This window comes from Symphalangus syndactylus, chromosome 24 (genome assembly GCF_028878055.3).
Source record: "Symphalangus syndactylus isolate Jambi chromosome 24, NHGRI_mSymSyn1-v2.1_pri, whole genome shotgun sequence".
Taxonomy (NCBI): domain Eukaryota; kingdom Metazoa; phylum Chordata; class Mammalia; order Primates; family Hylobatidae; genus Symphalangus; species Symphalangus syndactylus.
In genome coordinates, this window is record NC_072446.2 from 33,541,102 (window position 1) to 33,560,459 (window position 19,358).

A 19,358-nucleotide genomic window follows, 5' to 3' on the forward strand; every position below is an offset into this window, starting at 1 on the left:
CTACGGCTCATTAAATGTTGTCAGAAAGTCCTCCATGGGGACAGAAACGGTATAACATGGGAGGAATTTACTTTCCCAAATTGTGGCAGTTTTGGATTTCACCATTTGTCTTTATACTTGATCATTTAATTAGTGCAAAGTCAACTGCGCACGGTGGCTCACAACTGTAATCCCAGCACTTTGGGAGGCCAAGGTGGGCAGATCACCTGAGGTCAGGCGTTCAAGACCATCCTGGCCAACATGGCAAAACCCCATCTCTACTAAAAATACAAAAAATTAACCGAGCATGGTGGCTCTTACCTGTAGTCCCAGCTACTTGGGAGGCTGAGACACGAGAATCGCTTGAACCCAAGAGGCAGAGGTTGCAGTGAGCTGAGATCGCACAACTGCACTCCAGCCTGGGTGACAGAGTGAGACTCTGTCTCAAAAAAACAAAAAAAAATTAGTGTAAAGTCATCCTTTATAGCTATATCAACGTGCAGTCACCTCTCGCCTAGAGAAGCTCAACATGTCCTAATGATAGTTGAAATTTGAATTTGTGCTGTTTTTTTCCTTTAGCTTTATTTAGTGAATAATTACTGTGAATGATGTACATATAAAAACTTCGTATTTTTTGAGATACTGACCTGTCATTTCTGTCACTGTATGTTTTTCTTTAATTTTACATGTGCGGCTTTTCATAAGCTTTTAAATCAGCACACACTGTTTATCTTTTCTCTTTTTTTTTTTTTTTTTTTTTTAAGAAGGAGTCTCGCCCTATTGCCCAGGCTGGAGTGCAGTGGCACAATCTCGGCTCACTGCAACCTCCACCTCCCAGTTCAAGCGTTTCTCCTGCCTCAAGCCTCCCAAGTAGCTGGGACTACAGGCGCATGCCACCATGCCTGACTAATTTTTGTATTTTTAGTAGAGATGGGGTTTCACCACGTTGGCCAGGCTGGTCTTGAACTCCAGACCTCAGGTGATCTGCCTGCCTCGGCCTCCCAAAGTGCTGGGATTACAGGCATAAGCCGCCACGCTCAGCCTATTTATCTTTTCTTTATAATATCTTCTACTCTACACCAATAATCAAAGGGTCCATTTTCCCTATACTTATGGTGAGGTAAGTACACAATTTTCTTTGGGGGAGTTGATATTTGTATGTTCTATTCTTTCATTCACCTAGTTTACCATCACATATGACATTAGGGACTTTACTATCCAAGAATCCAGACTTTCCAGACTTGTCATATCATATACAGTTGGGAAAAAACAAAGTTCTCAATTATAAAAATTCTAGAAGAAAATATGAGTGACTATGTATTAACTGACCCAAATATAAGAAGTACTTCATAAGGGCAAGAATAACCAAAGAGGCCGGGGGTGGTGGCTCACGCCTATAATCCTAGCACTTCGGGAGGCCCAGACGGGTGGATCACCTGACCTGCTCAGGAGTTTGAGACCAGCCTGGGCAACAAGGCAAAACCCTGTCTCTACTAAAAATATAAAAAATTAGCCGGGCATGGTGGCACACACCTGTAACCCCAGCTACTCAGGAGGCTAAAGCACATGAATCACTTGAGCCTGGGAGGCAGAGGTTGCAGTGAGCCAAGATGGCACCACTGCACTCCAGCCTGGGCTACAGAGTGAGACTGTCTCAGAAAATAAAGAAAGAAAAAAAGAATAGCCAAAGAAATCATAAAGGCAAAAACAGATTACTGTGAATATGTTTAGAATGTCCACACATTAAAAAAAAAAAGTAAAATATAAATAGAAAATATTTGTAAGAAATATTATAAAAATTAATGTATTTAATACTCAAAGGACTGAAAATCACTAACAGACACAAATTCTAACAGATAAATAGCTTAACAATTCAGAATAAATACAAACTGACTAATAAATGTTTTTATAAAAATCTACCTTATGAGAAATTTAAAAATAATTATAATAAAGGCGATTTCCTCTCTCTCTCTGGCCAATCAAATCAGCAAAACTAAAGAAGATAACATGGCACAATGGAAGTATCACGAGGTGGGCATTCATGCACTGCTAGAGTTGACATTGGTAAAGCAATCTGGCCATGTAACACGACCCTAAACAGGACTATGGCCCTTTGACCCAGTCATTCCACTCCTAGAAATCATCTCGGGAAGCAATCAGGCACAACGGTCTTCCTGCAGCTCTATCTAAACCCTCCAGGATCCCCCAATCATGGTACTCCTGCATCTAGGCCTGTACAAAGACTAGCTGTCCTGGAACTCTCCACCCCTCCTAACTGGTGAGATCCTATTTGGGTTTCAGGTTTCACCTGGGACGTGACTGACTAAGCTGGAGGCCCTTCCTTTGTCTCTCAGAGCCCTGGGCACACTGCTCTGTAATTACCCACTTACTTGTCTCTATTCCCCAGCAGACAAGAGCAGGAACTATGTAAGAACAAGAATTGAGGCTACCTTGTCTGGCTGTTTTCCCCTATGTCCTGCACAGGGCCTGGTTGCAAAGCAGACACACAACACATGACCTGAGTAGGGAAAAAAAAGAAAGATGGCATGCCCTACAACACTGTCCTGACATCCCCCTGTGAGCTCCCTAGCCTCCCTATGGCCCCAGACAGCAGGCAGGACTTACCGACATGAAGTGGAACCTGAGGACATTGTCAATTCCTAGTGCTTTCAGCTGCAGGATGACAGGTGCCAAATTACTACGCTGCATCTCAGGAACCGTAGACTGAGGCAACTTGTCAAAGGCTTCCTCTGAGGATAAGAAATCAGAACGGTTTGGGACCAAATGTCACAATCAACTGCAATCACTATGCCAAGGGACAAATTTTCTTCTGTATCTTGAACAAGGGGCTCTAGGATTCTAGAAGCAGATGCACATGATACCATGATATAAAGTTATTTTTATACTTAGGAAAGACCATTCTATTTTTAAAATGCCTTAGATAAATATCTTTGAATACACCTTTATAAAACTTCATCTAAAATTCTGTTTTTTAATGTTTTTTGTCAGCAAAACATTACATCAAACCAACAAGTACTTGCTGAATCACTATCAGTTCCCAGTTGCCACCATCTCTCTTTGGAATAAGTCAAGGAAGCAACAGCTTCACATACAAGCAAAGAACAATTTCAAGATAAATCACCAAAATACAACAAATGACCAAATCTTATAAAGAGCAAAAATTGTCCAAATCAAAGTTTTTAAATCAACGAGCCAGGTACACAATATCATTCCCAGAATCCAATGCTGCCCCAGACCAAGAAATGAATGTTTACATGCCCTACCAGGAAGAAAAGGTGACCTTACACAGGAAAAAGCATCCTAAGACACAGAGATCCCAAGACAGGAAGAGCAGAAAGGGAGGGGGAAGGAGAAGAGACTATGGAAGAAGGCCTTTTTATAAAAGCTAGGCAGGAAGGGTGGGGAAAAAAGAGGAAGAGATTAACTCATTTTCATGTATATTCAGAAAGCTTAAGGATTATATAGAGAATGCTCCACTCACCAAAACCTCCCACATCAGTCAACATTTTAACTGATGTACACCCTTCTTAAACAATACAAGGGTGACCCAACTTCCATTTAGATCATAAAGCTTTAGTTAACTAGAGGGGGGAAAAAAGTGCCATGAAGAAATACCACTATCCCCAAAGAACTTCAAAAAGGTTTTCTTTGAGAAAATAGACAACCAATATTCTGTGGACTAATTGATACAAATTGGGTCCAACTGGAAGGTTCTGGATGATGGCAAACAGCAGGAAGTTCCAAATGAGATACTTCCTTTAGTTTCAAGAGCATTTGGTGTACAGCTTCTTGATAGGATAACCCCATTTTCCAAGCACACTACTAACCAAAGGAGAAACAAAGTTACCATATAAGAGGACCACCCTGCTGAAAAGCTCACAGGAAGTGGATGTTTCCTAAGAGTTCAATGACACCCAAGCTTTCCTGAGGACTCAAGTGTATGAGGCATGGGGCCAGAAGCTGTAGGAGTCACAGGCAATCCCCTTGAAAAGCTTCAGTGATATGCAGGGACCTGGGACCTGGACCAGAAACAGTTGACCCTCAAGGAGAAATAGGAAAAGTCCCAAGGAGTGGTCCTCCCAAAGAGAAATGGAGGCTCAGGGAAGGAGGAAGCAGGGTGGCTGGAAGAAGACCTCCAGGGAAGTGCATGTTGCCATTTGAGGGAGGATTTGAAGGACAAGGAGGATCTGTTGGGCAAAGAGGAAACAGCTCAAGGAAAAGGTAGCTAAGCGTTTCTCATGCAGAGAGCATGTCGTGTAGTAGTTCAGCTGAGAAGCAATGTGTAGTGGTTAGTAGGAGAAGATAAGCTGAGGAAAAATCCTAGATGGTCTGAGAAACTGAGGAGGGTCTGAGCAGGTGGTACCCTGTTCAAAGCAATACTTTCTGGAGGCTCCTGTGGAAGCCTAGAGGCTGGACACCAATGCACTCATTACAGTCAGGGGCCCTTCCCAACCCCACTTCCACTAAACTGCTCATGCAAAGGGATTCAGTGACTTTTCACCCAAATCCACCTGCCTATCTTTAGTCCATGATTTCTTGGCGCATGAGATAATGCTGGCCTCTTTAAAAGTAACTTGAGCTCCTTAAAAGTTAAACAAAATTACATGTAACCCTGTAATAGCCAAACGAATTAAAAACACCTACTCAAGTACATGTACATGCAGGTTCATACCAGCACTATTCACAATAGCCAAAAGGCAAAAACAGCCCAAATGTCCACAACTAATAAATGAATAAACAAAGTGTGGCTTGCTTTCTTTCTCTCTCTCTCTCTCTCTTTCTTTCTTTCTTTTTTCCCTCTCTGGCCCAGGCTGCAATCTACTCCGCTTGCTGCTGCCCACGCCGCGGACTGCCTGGGACTGCCGGCGCGCGCCACCGCCTGCCTTTTCTCCTTTCGCTGCAGGCACGCGTTCGCCATCTTGGCCACGCTGGTCGCCAGCTCCTGACGCCGAGTGCTCTGCCCGCCTCAGCCTCCCGAGGTACTGGGACTGCGGACGGAGTCTCGCTCACCCAGTGCTCGGTGTTGCCCGGGCTGGAGTGCGGTGGCGTGGTCTGGCCTCGCGGCAGCCCCCGCCCCCCAGCCGCCTACCTTGGCCTACCAGGGTGCTGGGATTGCAGCCCCTGCCCGGCCGCCGCCCCATCTGGGAGGTGGGAAGCGCCTCTGCCCGGCCGCCCCGTCTGGGAAGTGAGGAGCGCCTCTGCCCGGCCACCCACCGTCTGGGAAGTGAGGAGCGCCTCTGCCCGGCCGCCCCGTCCGGGAAGAAGTGAGGAGCGCCTCTGCCCGGCCTCCCATCGTCTGGGAGGTGAGGAGCGCCTCTGCCCGGCCACCCCGTCCGGGAGGAAGTGAGGAGCGCCTCTGCCCGGCCGCCCCGTCTGGGAAGAAGTGAGGAGCGCCTCTGCCCGGCCGCCCCATCCGGGAAGAAGTGAGGAGCGCCTCTGCTTGGGCGCCCCGTCCGGGAAGAAGTGAGGAGCGCCTCTGCCCGGCCGCCCCGTCTGGGAAGTGAGGAGCGCCTCTGCCCGGCCGCCCCGTCCGGGAAGAAATGAGGAGCGCCTCTGCCCGGGCGCCCCGTCCGGGAAGAAGTGAGGAGCGCCTCTGCCCGGCCGCCCCATCCGGGAAGAAGTGAGGAGCGCCTCTGCCCGGCCGCCCCATCTGGGAGGTGAGGAGCGCCTCTGCCCGGCCACCCATCGTCTGGGAAGTGAGGAGCGCCTCTGCCCGGCTGCCCCGTCTGGGAAGTGAGGAGTGCCTCTGCCCGGCCACCCATCGTCTGGGAAGTGAGAGGCGCCTCTGCCCGGCCACCCATCGTCTGGGAGGTGAGGAGCGCCTCTGCCCGGCCGCCCCGTCCGGGAAGAAGTGAGGAGCGCCTCTGCCCGGCCGCCCCGTCCGGGAAGAAGTGAGGAGCGCCTCTGCCCGGCCGCCCCGTCCGGGAAGAAGTGAGGAGCGCCTCTGCCCGGCCGCCCCGTCCGGGAAGAAGTGAGGAGCGCCTCTGCCCGGGCGCCCCGTCCGGGAAGAAGTGAGGAGCGCCTCTGCCCGGGCGCCCCGTCCGGGAAGAAGTGAGGAGCGCCTCTGCCCGGCCGCCCCGTCCGGGAAGAAGTGAGGAGCGCCTCTGCCCGGGCGCCCCGTCCGGGAAGAAGTGAGGAGCGCCTCTGCCCGGGCGCCCCGTCTGGGAAGAAGTGAGGAGCGCCTCTGCTCGGCCGCCCCGTCCGGGAAGAAGTGAGGAGCGCCTCTGCCCGGCCGCCCCGTCCGGGAAGAAGTGAGGAGCGCCTCTGCCCGGCCGCCCCGTCTGGGAAGTGAGGAGCGCCTCTGCCCGGCCGCCCCGTCCGGGAAGAAATGAGGAGCGCCTCTGCCCGGGCGCCCCGTCCGGGAAGAAATGAGGAGCGCCTCTGCCCGGGCGCCCCGTCCGGGAAGAAGTGAGGAGTGCCTCTGCCCGGCCGCCTCGTCTGGGAGGTGAGGAGCGCCTCTGCCCGGCCACCCATCGTCTGGGAGGTGAGGAGCGCCTCTGCCCGGCCACCCATCGTCTGGGAGGTGAGGAGTGCCTCTGCCCGGCCACCCATCGTCTGGGAGGTGAAGAGCGCCTCTGCCCGGCCACCCATCGTCTGGGAGGTGAGGAGCGCCTCTGCCCGGCCGCCCCATCTGGGAAGTGAGGAGTGCCTCTGCCCGGCCACCCATCGTCTGGGAGGTGAGGAGCGCCTCTGCCCGGCCACCCATCGTCTGGGAGGTGAGGAGCGCCTCTGCCCGGCCGCCCCATCTGGGAAGTGAGGAGTGCCTCTGCCCGGCCACCTATCGTCTGGGAAGAAGTGAGGAGCGTCTCTGCCTGGCCGCCCCGTCTGGGAAGTGAGGAGCTCCTCTGCCCGGCCGCCCCGTGTCTGGGTAGAAGTGAGGAGCTCCTCTGCCTGGCCGCTCCGTCTGGGAGGTCTACCACGGAGGCCAGAAGCAATGTGGGGGCTGGACGTGGTGGCTCACGCCTGTGGTCCCGGCACTCTGGGGGGTGAGGCGGGTTGATCACTTCGGGCTAGGAGTTCGAGACCAGTCTGGCCAACTTGGCGAAACATGAAGAATACAACAGACAAACCAACCAACCAACTCAGTGACAACAAAACAGGTCTACCCTGGAGTCATACTCTAATTTTTTCTATTTTCCTCCCTTTCTGATCCTTTATCCCACTTTCTTTTTCTTCCTCTTCCTTCTCCCTCTTCTTTGTCAAATAGAGGATTGAGTTATTATCACTGATCCATATAAAGTCCCTCTCTCATTTATTTTAACTCCCACCCCCCATTTCTATTCCCCGACTTCCCATGTGCAACCTTCCTAATATGTTTGATACGCATCTTTTTGTTTGTATGTATTTTTAGAAAATGTTTATTGTTTTTGTATGCAAAAAAAATTAATTAAAAAAAAAAAGTTAAAAAAAAAAAAAGTGTGGTTTATCTATACAACAGAATATTAGTCACTAATAAAAAGGAATGAAGTACATGCTACAATGTAGATAAACCTCAAAACCATTATGCTAAAAGAAGCCAGACACAAAAGGTCACATATTGTGTGACTCTTTATATGAAATATCCAAAAGAGAGAAATCCATTGAGAAGAACACAGGTTGGTGATTTCCAGGGACTGGCAGCCAGAAAGAATGGGGAGAAACTGCTTAATGCATAAGGGATTTTATTCTGGAGTGGCTGAAATGTTCTGAAATTAGATGGAGGCGGTGGTCACACAACCTGGTGAATATAACAAATTGTTTACTTTAATGTGGTTAATGTTGTGTTATGTAAATTTCACCTCAATAAATAATTTTTGAAGAGAAAAATGTCTTGAAACCTTCTCTGCATGTCAGAATCCCTTTCAGTCCTGGCTCTCCCTTTTCCACTCTAGTCATTCCTTCTTAGCATCTTCAGTGGTTGCCCTTGGTCTTCGGGCCCTGGGTTCTGCCTATTCCTTCCCTTCTGTGAATGTTCCAAACCCACTTCCTTCCCTGCAAGTACTTGTACATTCCATTCCCTCTGCCTGGTGCGCTGAAATTGAATCTCCCCAATTACCTCTTCGCCTAGATAAGGACTGTACTGCCAATAAGATCAGGCTCAAACAACATCCTGGTTGTGAAGCGCTCCCCAAATCCCCAGAAGGATAACACCAGCTTCTAGGAGAAGGCATCTAAGGTAGCTTCATGAGGGAACTGCCATCTGAGAGAGGATTTGAAAGATAAGGAAGATCTGCTGGGCAGAGAAAACAGCCCAAGGAAAAGCCTCTGCTCTCTGCTTCCAAGGCTCCCAATTCTTTATGGCTCCCTATCATACCATAATATGCTGATCTGTTTTGAGGTCTACCTCCACCACCAGACTGTCAGCCACTGTGGCCACAGACCATGGTTACTAGCCCCCGATCTCCAAGCTCTAGCACTGTGGCCAGCATACAGCAGGTGCTCTGCAAACATCTGCTAAAAGAAAGATCAACATCAAAGACTGAACATGGACAATAATAACCTGAAAGGAAAAGAAGAGACAAATGGCAGAGCTGAAACCCCTGGACCTTCTTCACGGGTAGCCACACCAGAAGAAACAAAACAAAACAAAAAACCCTGGGCCTGGTTAAGTGAATGCAGATGGATACTGGATAGAGAATAGAATTAACAATGACTTGGAAATTGAGTCTGGACAACTGGGAAAAATCTCAGCAGCATTCCCCACAAAAGAGAAGTGCAGAGAGAAAGAGCAGCTCTGGGTCCATCACTGTCTACAGGTAAGGCTGTCTTCAAGCTCGACAGAAAGCTCCAGAAAGGTTGAGACAGTATTAAAATTGCCTTCTGTTCCCTCAGAGCCTAGCATGATGCACAGCACAGAGCAGGAGTTCACCAACTGTTTGTTTTCTATGAATGAGTCTCCGGACAGACCTTCCATTTTCACTTGGCAAAGATGCTCTGAACCAGAAGTAAAAGGGCAACCCAATGTGAGGCGCCGCAAGACTCAGGGATCTTGGAATACAAAAACAGCACATTAAGTCAAGAAAGAAAGGCAAGAAAGACAGGCTCCAGGACACACAGCCCACAACCTAGGGGCAAATGGCTACACAGGCCTGTGCCCAGATGTTAGGTTAGAACAGGATAGCAAATAAACAGTCACTCACAGGCCAGCTTTGGCCAATGGGGACTAGTAACAAAGAAACACCATATTTAGAGTGAGGAAGGCAGTGGGGATCTGATTACACAGGGCCTTGTGAGGAAGGTCTGTATTTTATGCTAAGTTCTACCATTAGGAGTAAACATTTGCTACACTCTGATGCCCAGGCTGACTACAAGAAAGTCAAAAACCCTTAGGGAAAGCCACACTAACCTGTATAAAGGCGATAACATTTTCCCGAGCGACTACGACCACCACGTCCTGCTCGCTGGTTAGCTGATGCCTGGGAGACTGGCACCACCACCAAGCATTCAATAGCTGTCCTGGGATTGTAAGCTCGGAGTTTCACAAAGCCACAGTCGATCACATACACAACGCCACTGATTGTGATAGAGGTTTCTGCCACATTGGTGGCCACTATCACCTAAGTTCCCCACAGAAAGAAGAATAAAACTCATTTTATTCCTTTTGCTTTTAATAAACTCATAAAAATCCTAAAAGATTTAACATTTCCAACATTGCAGAATCTGTGAGAGGCAGTTTAATATACTAGAAAGACTGTGAGTTTCCAAGTCAGGGGGTGCCCTGGGTTTGAATTCTCCCTAACCATGTGACCCTGGACAAGTTACTCAACCTCCTGAACCTGTTTCCTCATCTACATAATAAGATTTACCACCTCCCCTAGAGCTACTGAAGGGACTATATACAATTAATATATAAAGTGATCAAAGCCTAGCATTTGTTAGTTTTTCCCTTTGGCATAACCAAAGTAAATCACCCTCCATCTTGCGCAGGTATAGTCATTTATTCATTCATATCATGATTACTTTCTGAGGGTGTGCACTTTGCCAAGCACCGTTCAAGGTGCTGGGATGTAGGATAAACGAGACAGACAAGGCCCCTGCTCTGCCAGAGCTTACATTCTAGTTTGAGTGTTTGGGGTGAAGACATGCTGAACATAAACAAGAAGATAATTTCAGAGTACAACAAATACTACAAAGAAAATATTAATACAATGAGGCAATATGATATGATGTAGTACGTAACATGTATATTATATAATTATAATAATAGGGAATGCTACTCTACATTTGTTGGCCAGGCAGAGCCTCTGTGAAAGATTTTGAGCAGAGACCTCAGTAACAAGAAGCAGCCAATCCTATAGAGATCCAAGAAGAAGAAACAGTTCAAAGGAAGGAGAAACAGCCAGTGCAGCCAAAATTACAAGATGTACAAGATGAGGTTGCAGAGGGAGGCAGATATGCAATCATATGTGGTCTCTGGGCCACAATGAGGTATTTGAATTTTATTCCCAGTACATTGGGAGCTGCCCCTGGAGGGTTTAAGTAGCAGGGGACACATACATATAGCAGTTAGAACTTTTTTCAGGCACTTTACATTTTATAAATCATTTTAAAAAATTATTTTATAAATGATCATTTTATAAAATAATCTTCCGAATATTTTTACGTAGTTGGGATTAAGATATTATGCTATAAAACTACCTATCTGAAAGTTATTATTATTTATGCTTTACAGCTGCAAAAACTCAGATTCGAGGTTAAGTCAGTTGTCTCAAGGCACATAGTAGCTCAGGGGCAGAATCCAGGTCTCCTGATTGGCTGGCTGCAATACTGTTTGACGGGGCAGACTCAAGTTGCTCCATCCCAATGGTCAAGAGGCTGAGCACCCTCTTCCAGGTGGTCTGAAACTGGGAGTGGATCCTCAGACCATCCCTCACCTGCTCTATTCTCTGCCATCTGTTGATAAATAGCTACTACAGTAAAAGCTATCCTCGGGCTGGTTCTGTGCAGTCCTCATCTAATGAAAGGAAAAGGCAGAGTCATGAACAGCAGGCAGACTGGCTGCCTGCCGGCTCCTTCAAACCAATGCTTTTCACCACACCCTTCCTCACTCTCACGTCAAGGCTAAACATTTTTAAGCCACATCTTGAATTAATTGATTTAAACTTGGCCCTTTAAAATAGGCAAGCTGATACTTAAAACAAATTATTTAGAAACCATGTGTACCAACTTTTCTATTGCTCCTGACTGACCTCAATCCCCCCAAACAATCCCGTACGCCAAAGTAAGCATGTGTCATGGGAAATATTAGGAAGGCAAAAGAGAAGAGAGAAGTCACCTGATCTGATAACTACTGTCAAAGTGATCATTCAGTGGGTTGGGTTTAGAATCTTCACAATAGGCCGGGCGCGGTGACTCACGCTTGTATCCCAGCACTTTGGGAGGCCAAGGTGGGCGGATCACAAGGTCAGGAGATCGAGACCATCCTGGCTAACTTAGTGAAACCCCGTCTCTACTAAAAATACAAAAAAAATTAGCCGGGCGTGGTGGCAGGCACCTGTCGTCCCAGCTACTCAGGAGGCTGAGGCAGGAGAATGGCGTGAACCCGGGAGGTGGAGCTTGCAGCGAGCTGAGATTGCGCCACTGCACTCCAGCCTGGGCAACAGAGAGATTCCGTCTCAAAAAAAAAAAAGAAATCTTCACAATGTATTATTTATTGTGTGCTTTTAGATCTACTACACAGAAATATGGACCTAGAAGTCTGCTTTGTGTTTACCAAGTTTCAAAACAAGTAAAGGAGCATCATTATGATTATAGACGGCTGCCAACACCCTTGGTCATCAGGATAGTCTCACCTTTCTGACATTGCGTGACACCCTTTCAAACACTTTCATTTGCTCAAAGGAAGGCAGTCCTGCATACATGGGGAGAACTCGGAGGTGTCTCTTCATCCCAGTGCGAGCTAGTGCTCGAGCCTGCTCGATGAGCATTGACACAACAGTTTCTACCTCTTCCTAAAGACGTTGAACCAGGAACCAAAGAAACCAAAATCAATTTAAAGCATGCTATTTTATCATACTGAAAGAAAATAAAAGTTGGGATCTGGACTTTAATTTTGGTCAGATTCAAGAATTTCAGTGCTGTCATGTTCTACTCTGGGATGGTATTTAATTAAATGCTAATAAACAATGATGACAATGGGTGAAATTTTGCAACTACACTATTAGTTACTAAAAAATCGATATGATCTGCAATGAATGGAAGAGTTCCCAATAAATAAAAACAATGACTATTTTACCCAGCACACATATATGGTGTCAAACAAGCATCTCATGCATATGGAAAAGTTGTAGCATATAAAGTCACTATAAGCTTTCTCCAAAGAAGATTACTTAACCATGGAAAGTGTTTGGCAGTGGGAAAGATTACAGTTGGAGGGCAGGTCTGAATAGTGCTGCCACTGTCAGCGAGCACTTGAGCCTGTTCAGTTGTTTTACCAGTAATATGGCCATTTATCACCTCCAGGATGAGCTGTAAAGGTGTCACTGGCAAAAGAGGTACCCAGCAGCAACATGTGTGCAGGACCATGGACCTAATGTAGTATCCAATTCTGGCAAACAAAATAGCCCTCACTCAGCTACCTAGTTTATTTTGGAATCAGCTAATACATTTAAAAAACATTTAACCCTCTGCAGACAGAACAGGCAGGGGCTAACGACTCCCTGACAACCTAGATGGTAGATGAATGACATCAAATCAATTTTTTGCACAATTGTGGAACCACAAAATACAACAAAACATGAAATAAACGGCTGAGTAAAGTAACAAGGCTCTGTACTAATTTTGGTGCTGTCTTAACATGTCTGTTCATCAGAGAAGTACAATGGCATTACCTGGCCAGTAAGAAATGCTAAAATGTCTCCGTCTCCCTCTGTCTGGTGAATTTTCACCACAGTTTCCACAGTTGATTTGATATAATCTGGAACAGGACTGAAAAGACAAATGGGATGAATTCATCACTAGAATATGCTCGTTAATTACAGATCAATTACCCTAATAATCTGGCAGCAAAGCTCATCAAAGTGAGTTTGGGCCTGCCCGGTAAGTAATTAGTACATGGATAAATAAATATTCATTTTTTTCAAATCTAATATTCAAGAATAATCCATAATTATATGTCAACTATTATTTTTAGCTTTATTTGCAAAGAAATAAAATGATATACCCATACAAATAGACGTGCTATCTTTAGTATGCAAAGACATCGGACCCATGAAAATCAGGAGCTGTGGTCCCAGTGCTGAAGCCCACGCTCTTCCCAGCCCATTTTCCCTCCTAACCAATAGCAGCATCTATGAGACGGCTGGATGGCCCTGATGGATGAGCTCTCCAACAAAACGATTCAGAAATCAAGTCCACGACTCTGGATTTATCAGCCACTGGAACAGGCTCCTGGTCTTTGTCTGCCAGTGACTAGTACAGGAATTAGGATGGCCAATTCCTTGTCCAAGTAGGCTACTCCTAAAAGTGCCAACTGGGCCTTCTCGCTAGGGATGTAGAGAACTGAGAGCCAAATGATTCAAATCACCAATACTGCCCCTGCTGACAGGCAGCCTTGTAAACTCCAGTTCTGAAAACTATCAAGCTTCCCTCCCCAAAACCTTTCACCACTTTTGCTCTCTCTGGCTGAGCTACTGGCCACAGATTTACAGAAACTTGCATGTCAGTGTGAAGAGTTTAAACTAAATTCAGCAGTGATCCGGAGCAGGGTAAGAACATTCTAGACCAATGACAAGGGACACAAAACATGCTCCTCCCCATCCTTTAGAGTTGTGAGCAAATGCAGTTCTGACATTCTACATCAGAGGCCGAGTTTTCTAAACACCATCATCAAGAATTCAAGCATCATCAAACCTTTGTAGATAAAAGATATCCACCGGAAATGTTCGCCCTTCCACTGTAAGGATCACACATGTATCCCTTGCTGGATCACTGGTTTCATTTTGATTAAAGAAATCCCGGAATTTCTAAAAAGAAAAAAATTAATTCTTCATTTCTCAAAAAAGAAAGGTTCATAGCGATTCATGGAAAGAATAAGTAATATAAAACTTGCCAAAGACAGGTGAGTAGCAAGATTATATATGTGCAATACAGATTATGGGTTGCAAAATACATTTTTTAAATTCACATTTTTCTAACTGTAATTGTGGGGAATCACATTTCAATGACAGAGTCTTTACTGAAGTTTTAATAAAAATAATAAAGGTTAGATTTCAAAACTGCATTCAATATAGCATCTGAGTTAACATGTAGCTGTAGTATTATTTATATTATTCTCATGCTCTGTATTTCATTTAAGCAAAAATTAGGTCAAACGTGTCATTCAAGTTCAGTACAGGTTGGATCAGGTTGGTGGGTAACTCTATCTGGAAAACATAGATATGATCATTCGATAGGAAACTTTTCCTTCTATGAACAGGATGGGCAAGACAAGGGTGAGGATGGGCATGATATTATCAGACCTGTGAGCTGGATCCCAGACTCCAGTGGCCATTTTGGAGGAGGGCAGAGGAAATAAGAGATTCGAGGCAAACAAACTAATTAATGAAGCTATCACAATAGTGCAGGGGAGACAAAGTGTGAACCTGGGCAAAGCATTCCAGAGATACAACTGGTGGGAACTGGCAATCAGTGAGTGAATGTGCACACACGTGCACACTGGAAAGAAGGCTGGAGTGACTTCTTACTCAACCGGGGATAAAAACTTCTTAAGGCAATGGAGGTCTTGGCCTGAAAGACTATGATCACGAGAAAGAGACTGAGATGGAGAATCCGAGAGTCACAAGTTTATGAGTTTAGGATGTCTGTGGCTAGCCAGCTGCCAGACAGCTAAGGCTGGTGTGCAGGCACACAGTCAACACTGCCACAAGCACGAAGGCTCAGTTGAACCAGGGGCCACAGGGGTATGCAGCCTTGAGGAGGAAGAGCAGACAGAGAAGGGACCCAAGAGGAAGCCAACAAGGAGGTGGGAGAGGGGAGTCGGCAGGGCTCCAGGAGCTATAGAAGGAGGAGGAGGAAGATTTTACCAAAGGGCTTGGACAGGGGTGAATGTTACCAAAAAAGCAAGCAGAACAAGGAAGAAGATGATGCCTTGACAATTTTATTAGAGTAGATGCCTAAACGTTACCGTTAAGGAATATGTGGTACTGAAAAGTAAAGATAGGGAGTTACTCTTTCAAGAATTAAGACTCTGCCGGATGTGGTGGCTCATGCAGTGGCACTTTGGGAGGCCAAGGCGGGTGGATCGCCTGAGGTCAGGAGTTCAAAACCAGCCTGGCCAACATAGTGAAACCCCATCTCTACTAAAAATACAAAAAAATTGGCTGGGCGTGGTGGCGGGCGCCTGTAATCCCAGCTACTAGGAAGGCTGAGGCAGGAGAATCGTTTGAACCTGGGAGGCGGAGGTTGCAGTGAGCCGAGATCACGCCATTGCACACCAGCCTGGGCAACAAGAGTGAAACTCCGTCTCAAAACAAGAAGAATTAAGACTCAGCATTTACTGAGAAGGCACAAGACCTTTAAGATCTTTATCTTGTATCTTTATTTGGAAATACAAAATACATAAAAAAGTAAATAAATATAGTACCAACAATGCAAGAATCTTGAGGCAGAATCAAGGAACAAGAAGAGTAAAATGAGTTCAACACACCCAGAAGAGTTTCAGTCAGGTTTGAAAGAGGTGGAGTCACATTGACATATAGACATGTTAAGAAGCATACATCACATAAAGGCAGGGGACAGTCTATGAAATGGAATGTAAATGACGTGGCCATCTGCAGGGTTGTCCTCTAGCTCACCATAGGCTCCTTCCCTGGTAGCTGCTCCTCCCTAACCCACTGGAGTGGCCACCAAGCAGCCATGTCTACCCAAAACGCCCATGATTGGCCAACAGCCCTTGGCCCATGTAGACTGGTCCAGGGTGGGGACCTGACCCCAGCTGATCCTAAGTTCCTTCTCTAAGAACCTGGAAAGAGAAATTAGTCTCTCTTCAAGTAGCTGGACTTATGACAAAAAAACTATGGGAGCTACCAGCAACCATATATTCTGCCATGTAGTTGGACGCAAATAAAAGAAAAGCAATATCATCATGTGATACAGGATCAATAAATACTTCATAATTATATCCAGTCATGTTATATAATTGTTCGTTTAATTGGGCTTACATTAAGAAAGCAGCTAAAGCAACCAAAGCAGCTATTTGATCAGCCCCATCATGCTCTGCAGGTCTCTGCTTCCCAGCTGCAGCCACTGCTGTCTTTGTCTGCAGGCTGGGCCACCCCAGTCCCTGAGAGAAACCACAGCAGGTGGCCTATCAGCAGCCCTAGCTCTAGGAGGTTTGAAATTAGTCTGTCACCCACAGACCCAACCGCTGGGGGGGGAAGGGGATGAGTTCTGGACTTCCCTGCGCCACTAGATCAAAATGTTTCCTAAGCCACACCCAACCCCACTGCCACTCCCACATAGTCCTCCTCATTCTTGCCCTCTTTCGCCCACTTATACCCTCTTTCTTTCTTTCACTCACATACAAACTCACATCCCATACCTCACGTAGGCCCCTCACACACGGACCCACAACCCACACAGAGATGACTCACACACACAGATCCCCCATTCACAGACACTTAGAAACCACCGTTCCCCTCACACAGGAGGTACTGGCTGAGCAGTGAGGACAGGATAAGAAGGAATGGCCCAGCTCACCAAAGGTCCAGCACGTCCCGTACCACAGCAGAGCAAGGCATGACAAAGTTCCTACATGCTGCCTTCCTGCTTACAAAATTGCTTCCAGAAAGTCATCTATATCAACTACCATAGACAGAACTGAAAGAAGCTATTGTTTTCATCTCTGTGTCACACCAAGACAATAAAAGGCAATTGTGAACAATTAGTAAGTATTAATTAACAATGAATCTGGCCAGGCGTGGTGGTTCATGCCTGTAAATCCAGAACTTTGGGAGTCCAAGGCGGGAGGATCACCTGAGGTCCGGAGTTCGAGACTAGCCTGGCCAACATGATGAAACCCCATCTCTACTAAAAATACAAAAATTAACCAGGCATGGTGGCTCATGCCTGTAGTCCCAGCTACTTGGGAGGCTGAGGCACGAGAATCACTTGAACCTGGGAGGCAGAGGTTGCAGTGAGCTGAGATCACACCACTGTACTCCAGCCTGGGCAAGAGAGTGAGACTTGGTCTCAAAAAAAATAATAAAATAACTAAATAAAATGAATCTAAGAAAAGACTTGGACATTATAGTTTTCAACATAATAAAAACTGGAATAATTTTTAACTTAATAATTTTTAAGGGGAGGGTGAAAAAGAGATAGAGATGTTCTGTGTAATGTGGCCACAGAGGAGCTAACTGGAGGTGAAGTCAGCCATAGTCCACAAAATAGCACGCCAGCAGATACCATGGGTGAGGGAGATGACAATTAAACAGGGCAACAGAGGAGCTTTAACCCAAAAGTTACCATGGGCAGACCTAAAACAACAGACTCCTACAGCCTGTGGAAAAGTCTGAGAAACCAGTCTCAGGACACACTGGGCATTTACCTTCGCCATGGTGAGCTTTCTCTCTCCAAGCTGTTGTGTATCCCAGAAGCCACAGGGAGACTAGGAGCCAGGGGCCAGGGACCACATCTCACCTGGATTTCAGAACTGGCCTCCTTACTAGAGACTCCATATGTACTCTTGTCTCCTATACACAGCACTCAGAATGATCTTTATAGAGCCCAAACATGATGAAGTCACTACCCTCTCTCACATGTTCCCATGGCTCCCAACCAGATACAGGATGGAGTTCATCCTCTCTGGCTGAGCCCGTAAGGCTTTCCGTCATCTGACCCCAACCTCCCCATTTTAATCTTCCATTGCTTCCCATTCAGTCAAAATTCATTCAACCCAAGTGCCTACTCTGTACTAGACATTGTTTTAGGTGGAAGAGATAAAATAAGACAAAGTCCTGATCTTCATGGAGCTTATATTTTAGTGATAGGAGACACAAAATAAACAATGCATATAATGTTAAGTAGTGACAGACAAGTGAGAAACATAAAAAAAAAAAATCAGAATAAGGGAATAAAGAGCAATTGCGGTACTGCTTTACAGAGTGCCTCTCTAAGGAGATACTAAATGCTCAAAACTGGAATGAAATTAGGAGAGAACCTTAGGCCGTCCGGGGAAGGAACAGCCTTCTAAAAAGAGGGTTCCTCCAGAGCAGAAGCATGTCTGGGTTGTTTTGAGGAACAGCAAGGAGACCAGTGAGGCTGAAATGTAGGGAGCACTGGAGAAAATGGAAGAAGATAAAGTCAGAGAGGGAGTTCGAGGGTAATTCACCCATGAGGGCCTGGCAGGTTAAGATAAGACTCGAAGCTCCGTGAACTCACGGTCATGTCCCTGTGATTTCACTTATATTTAGGATGCCCTTCCCCACCTTCATCCATCTGGAAAACGGCTGTCCATCTTTCAAGCACAGCTGGTAGGTCACCACCTCTACCAAAGTTTCTGGGCACCCCCCAGCTGGCTGGAGTTAAGGGCTCCCTCCTTAGCTGCCTCAGTACTTTGAACACGCTGAACTCCAAACATCTATTTCTGCATGTAAATATAGTAAGTGGTCAAAAGTATTTGTCGAGTTGAGCTGCTGTTTAAACTATCGGTCAACAAGAGAGAAAAATAATGTAAACCTAGCCACAGAAAACTTTAACATGGAAATTATTATATATACAGGAGAAACTTTTTTTTTTTTTTGAGATGAAGTTTCGCTCTTGTTGCCCAAGCTGGAGTGCAATGGAGCGATCTTGGCTCACTGCAACCTCTGCCTCCCAGGTTCAAGCGATTCTCCTGCCTCAGCCTCCCAAGTAGCTGGGATTATAGGCATGCGCCACCACGCCCAGCTAATTTTGTATTTTTAGTAGAGATGGTGTTTTACCATGTTGGCCAGGCTGGCCTCAAACTCCTGACCTCAAGTGATCCACCCACCTCAGCCTCCCAAAGTGCTAGGATTACAGGTGTGAGCCACCGTGCCCAGCCCAGGAGAAACTTCAATTGCACAGAAAAATCTAAATATATACAGTATAGTCATAAATAAACAAATTCAAGAAATACAGGCTCATACTGAAAAAACAAAAAGAAGCTGCCTAAGTGGGGAGAAAGATAGCATGTAGATAAACAAGACAGGTAGGTAATTATGAGCTCAATTAATTACAGTCTAATTTCACAAGCTGAAAAGGAGTATCCTCTGATTATATGAAATCTAGGACATCAGATGGTCCCATAAAGAAGATAGGGCATTCTGCCAAAGACAAGCTCTTGCTAGAGGTAACTTCCCAAGGATATATAGGACAAAAGTGTTTGTGAGGAGAGGAGGAAAGGGGAGGCAAGGCTC

The 19,358-nt window shown here is 46.2% G+C and overlaps 1 protein-coding gene across 5 annotated transcripts in view; it reads right to left on the reverse strand.

The window, feature by feature from the left end:
* The window catches only part of DHX35 (DEAH-box helicase 35), a 109,788-nt gene that overhangs the window by 57,047 nt on the left and 33,383 nt on the right, over positions 1–19,358 (reverse strand). For all 5 annotated transcript variants that reach the window (XM_055265503.2, XM_055265499.2, XM_063634184.1 and 2 more), the window contains 5 exons: positions 13,831–13,943; positions 12,810–12,906; positions 11,772–11,930; positions 9,326–9,536; positions 2,605–2,729 (listed from right to left, as the gene is read on the reverse strand). In XM_055265503.2, the coding sequence (XP_055121478.1) occupies positions 2,605–2,729; positions 9,326–9,536; positions 11,772–11,930; positions 12,810–12,906; positions 13,831–13,943 (705 nt within the window). The remainder of the gene's footprint in view (positions 1–2,604; positions 2,730–9,325; positions 9,537–11,771; positions 11,931–12,809; positions 12,907–13,830; positions 13,944–19,358) is intronic.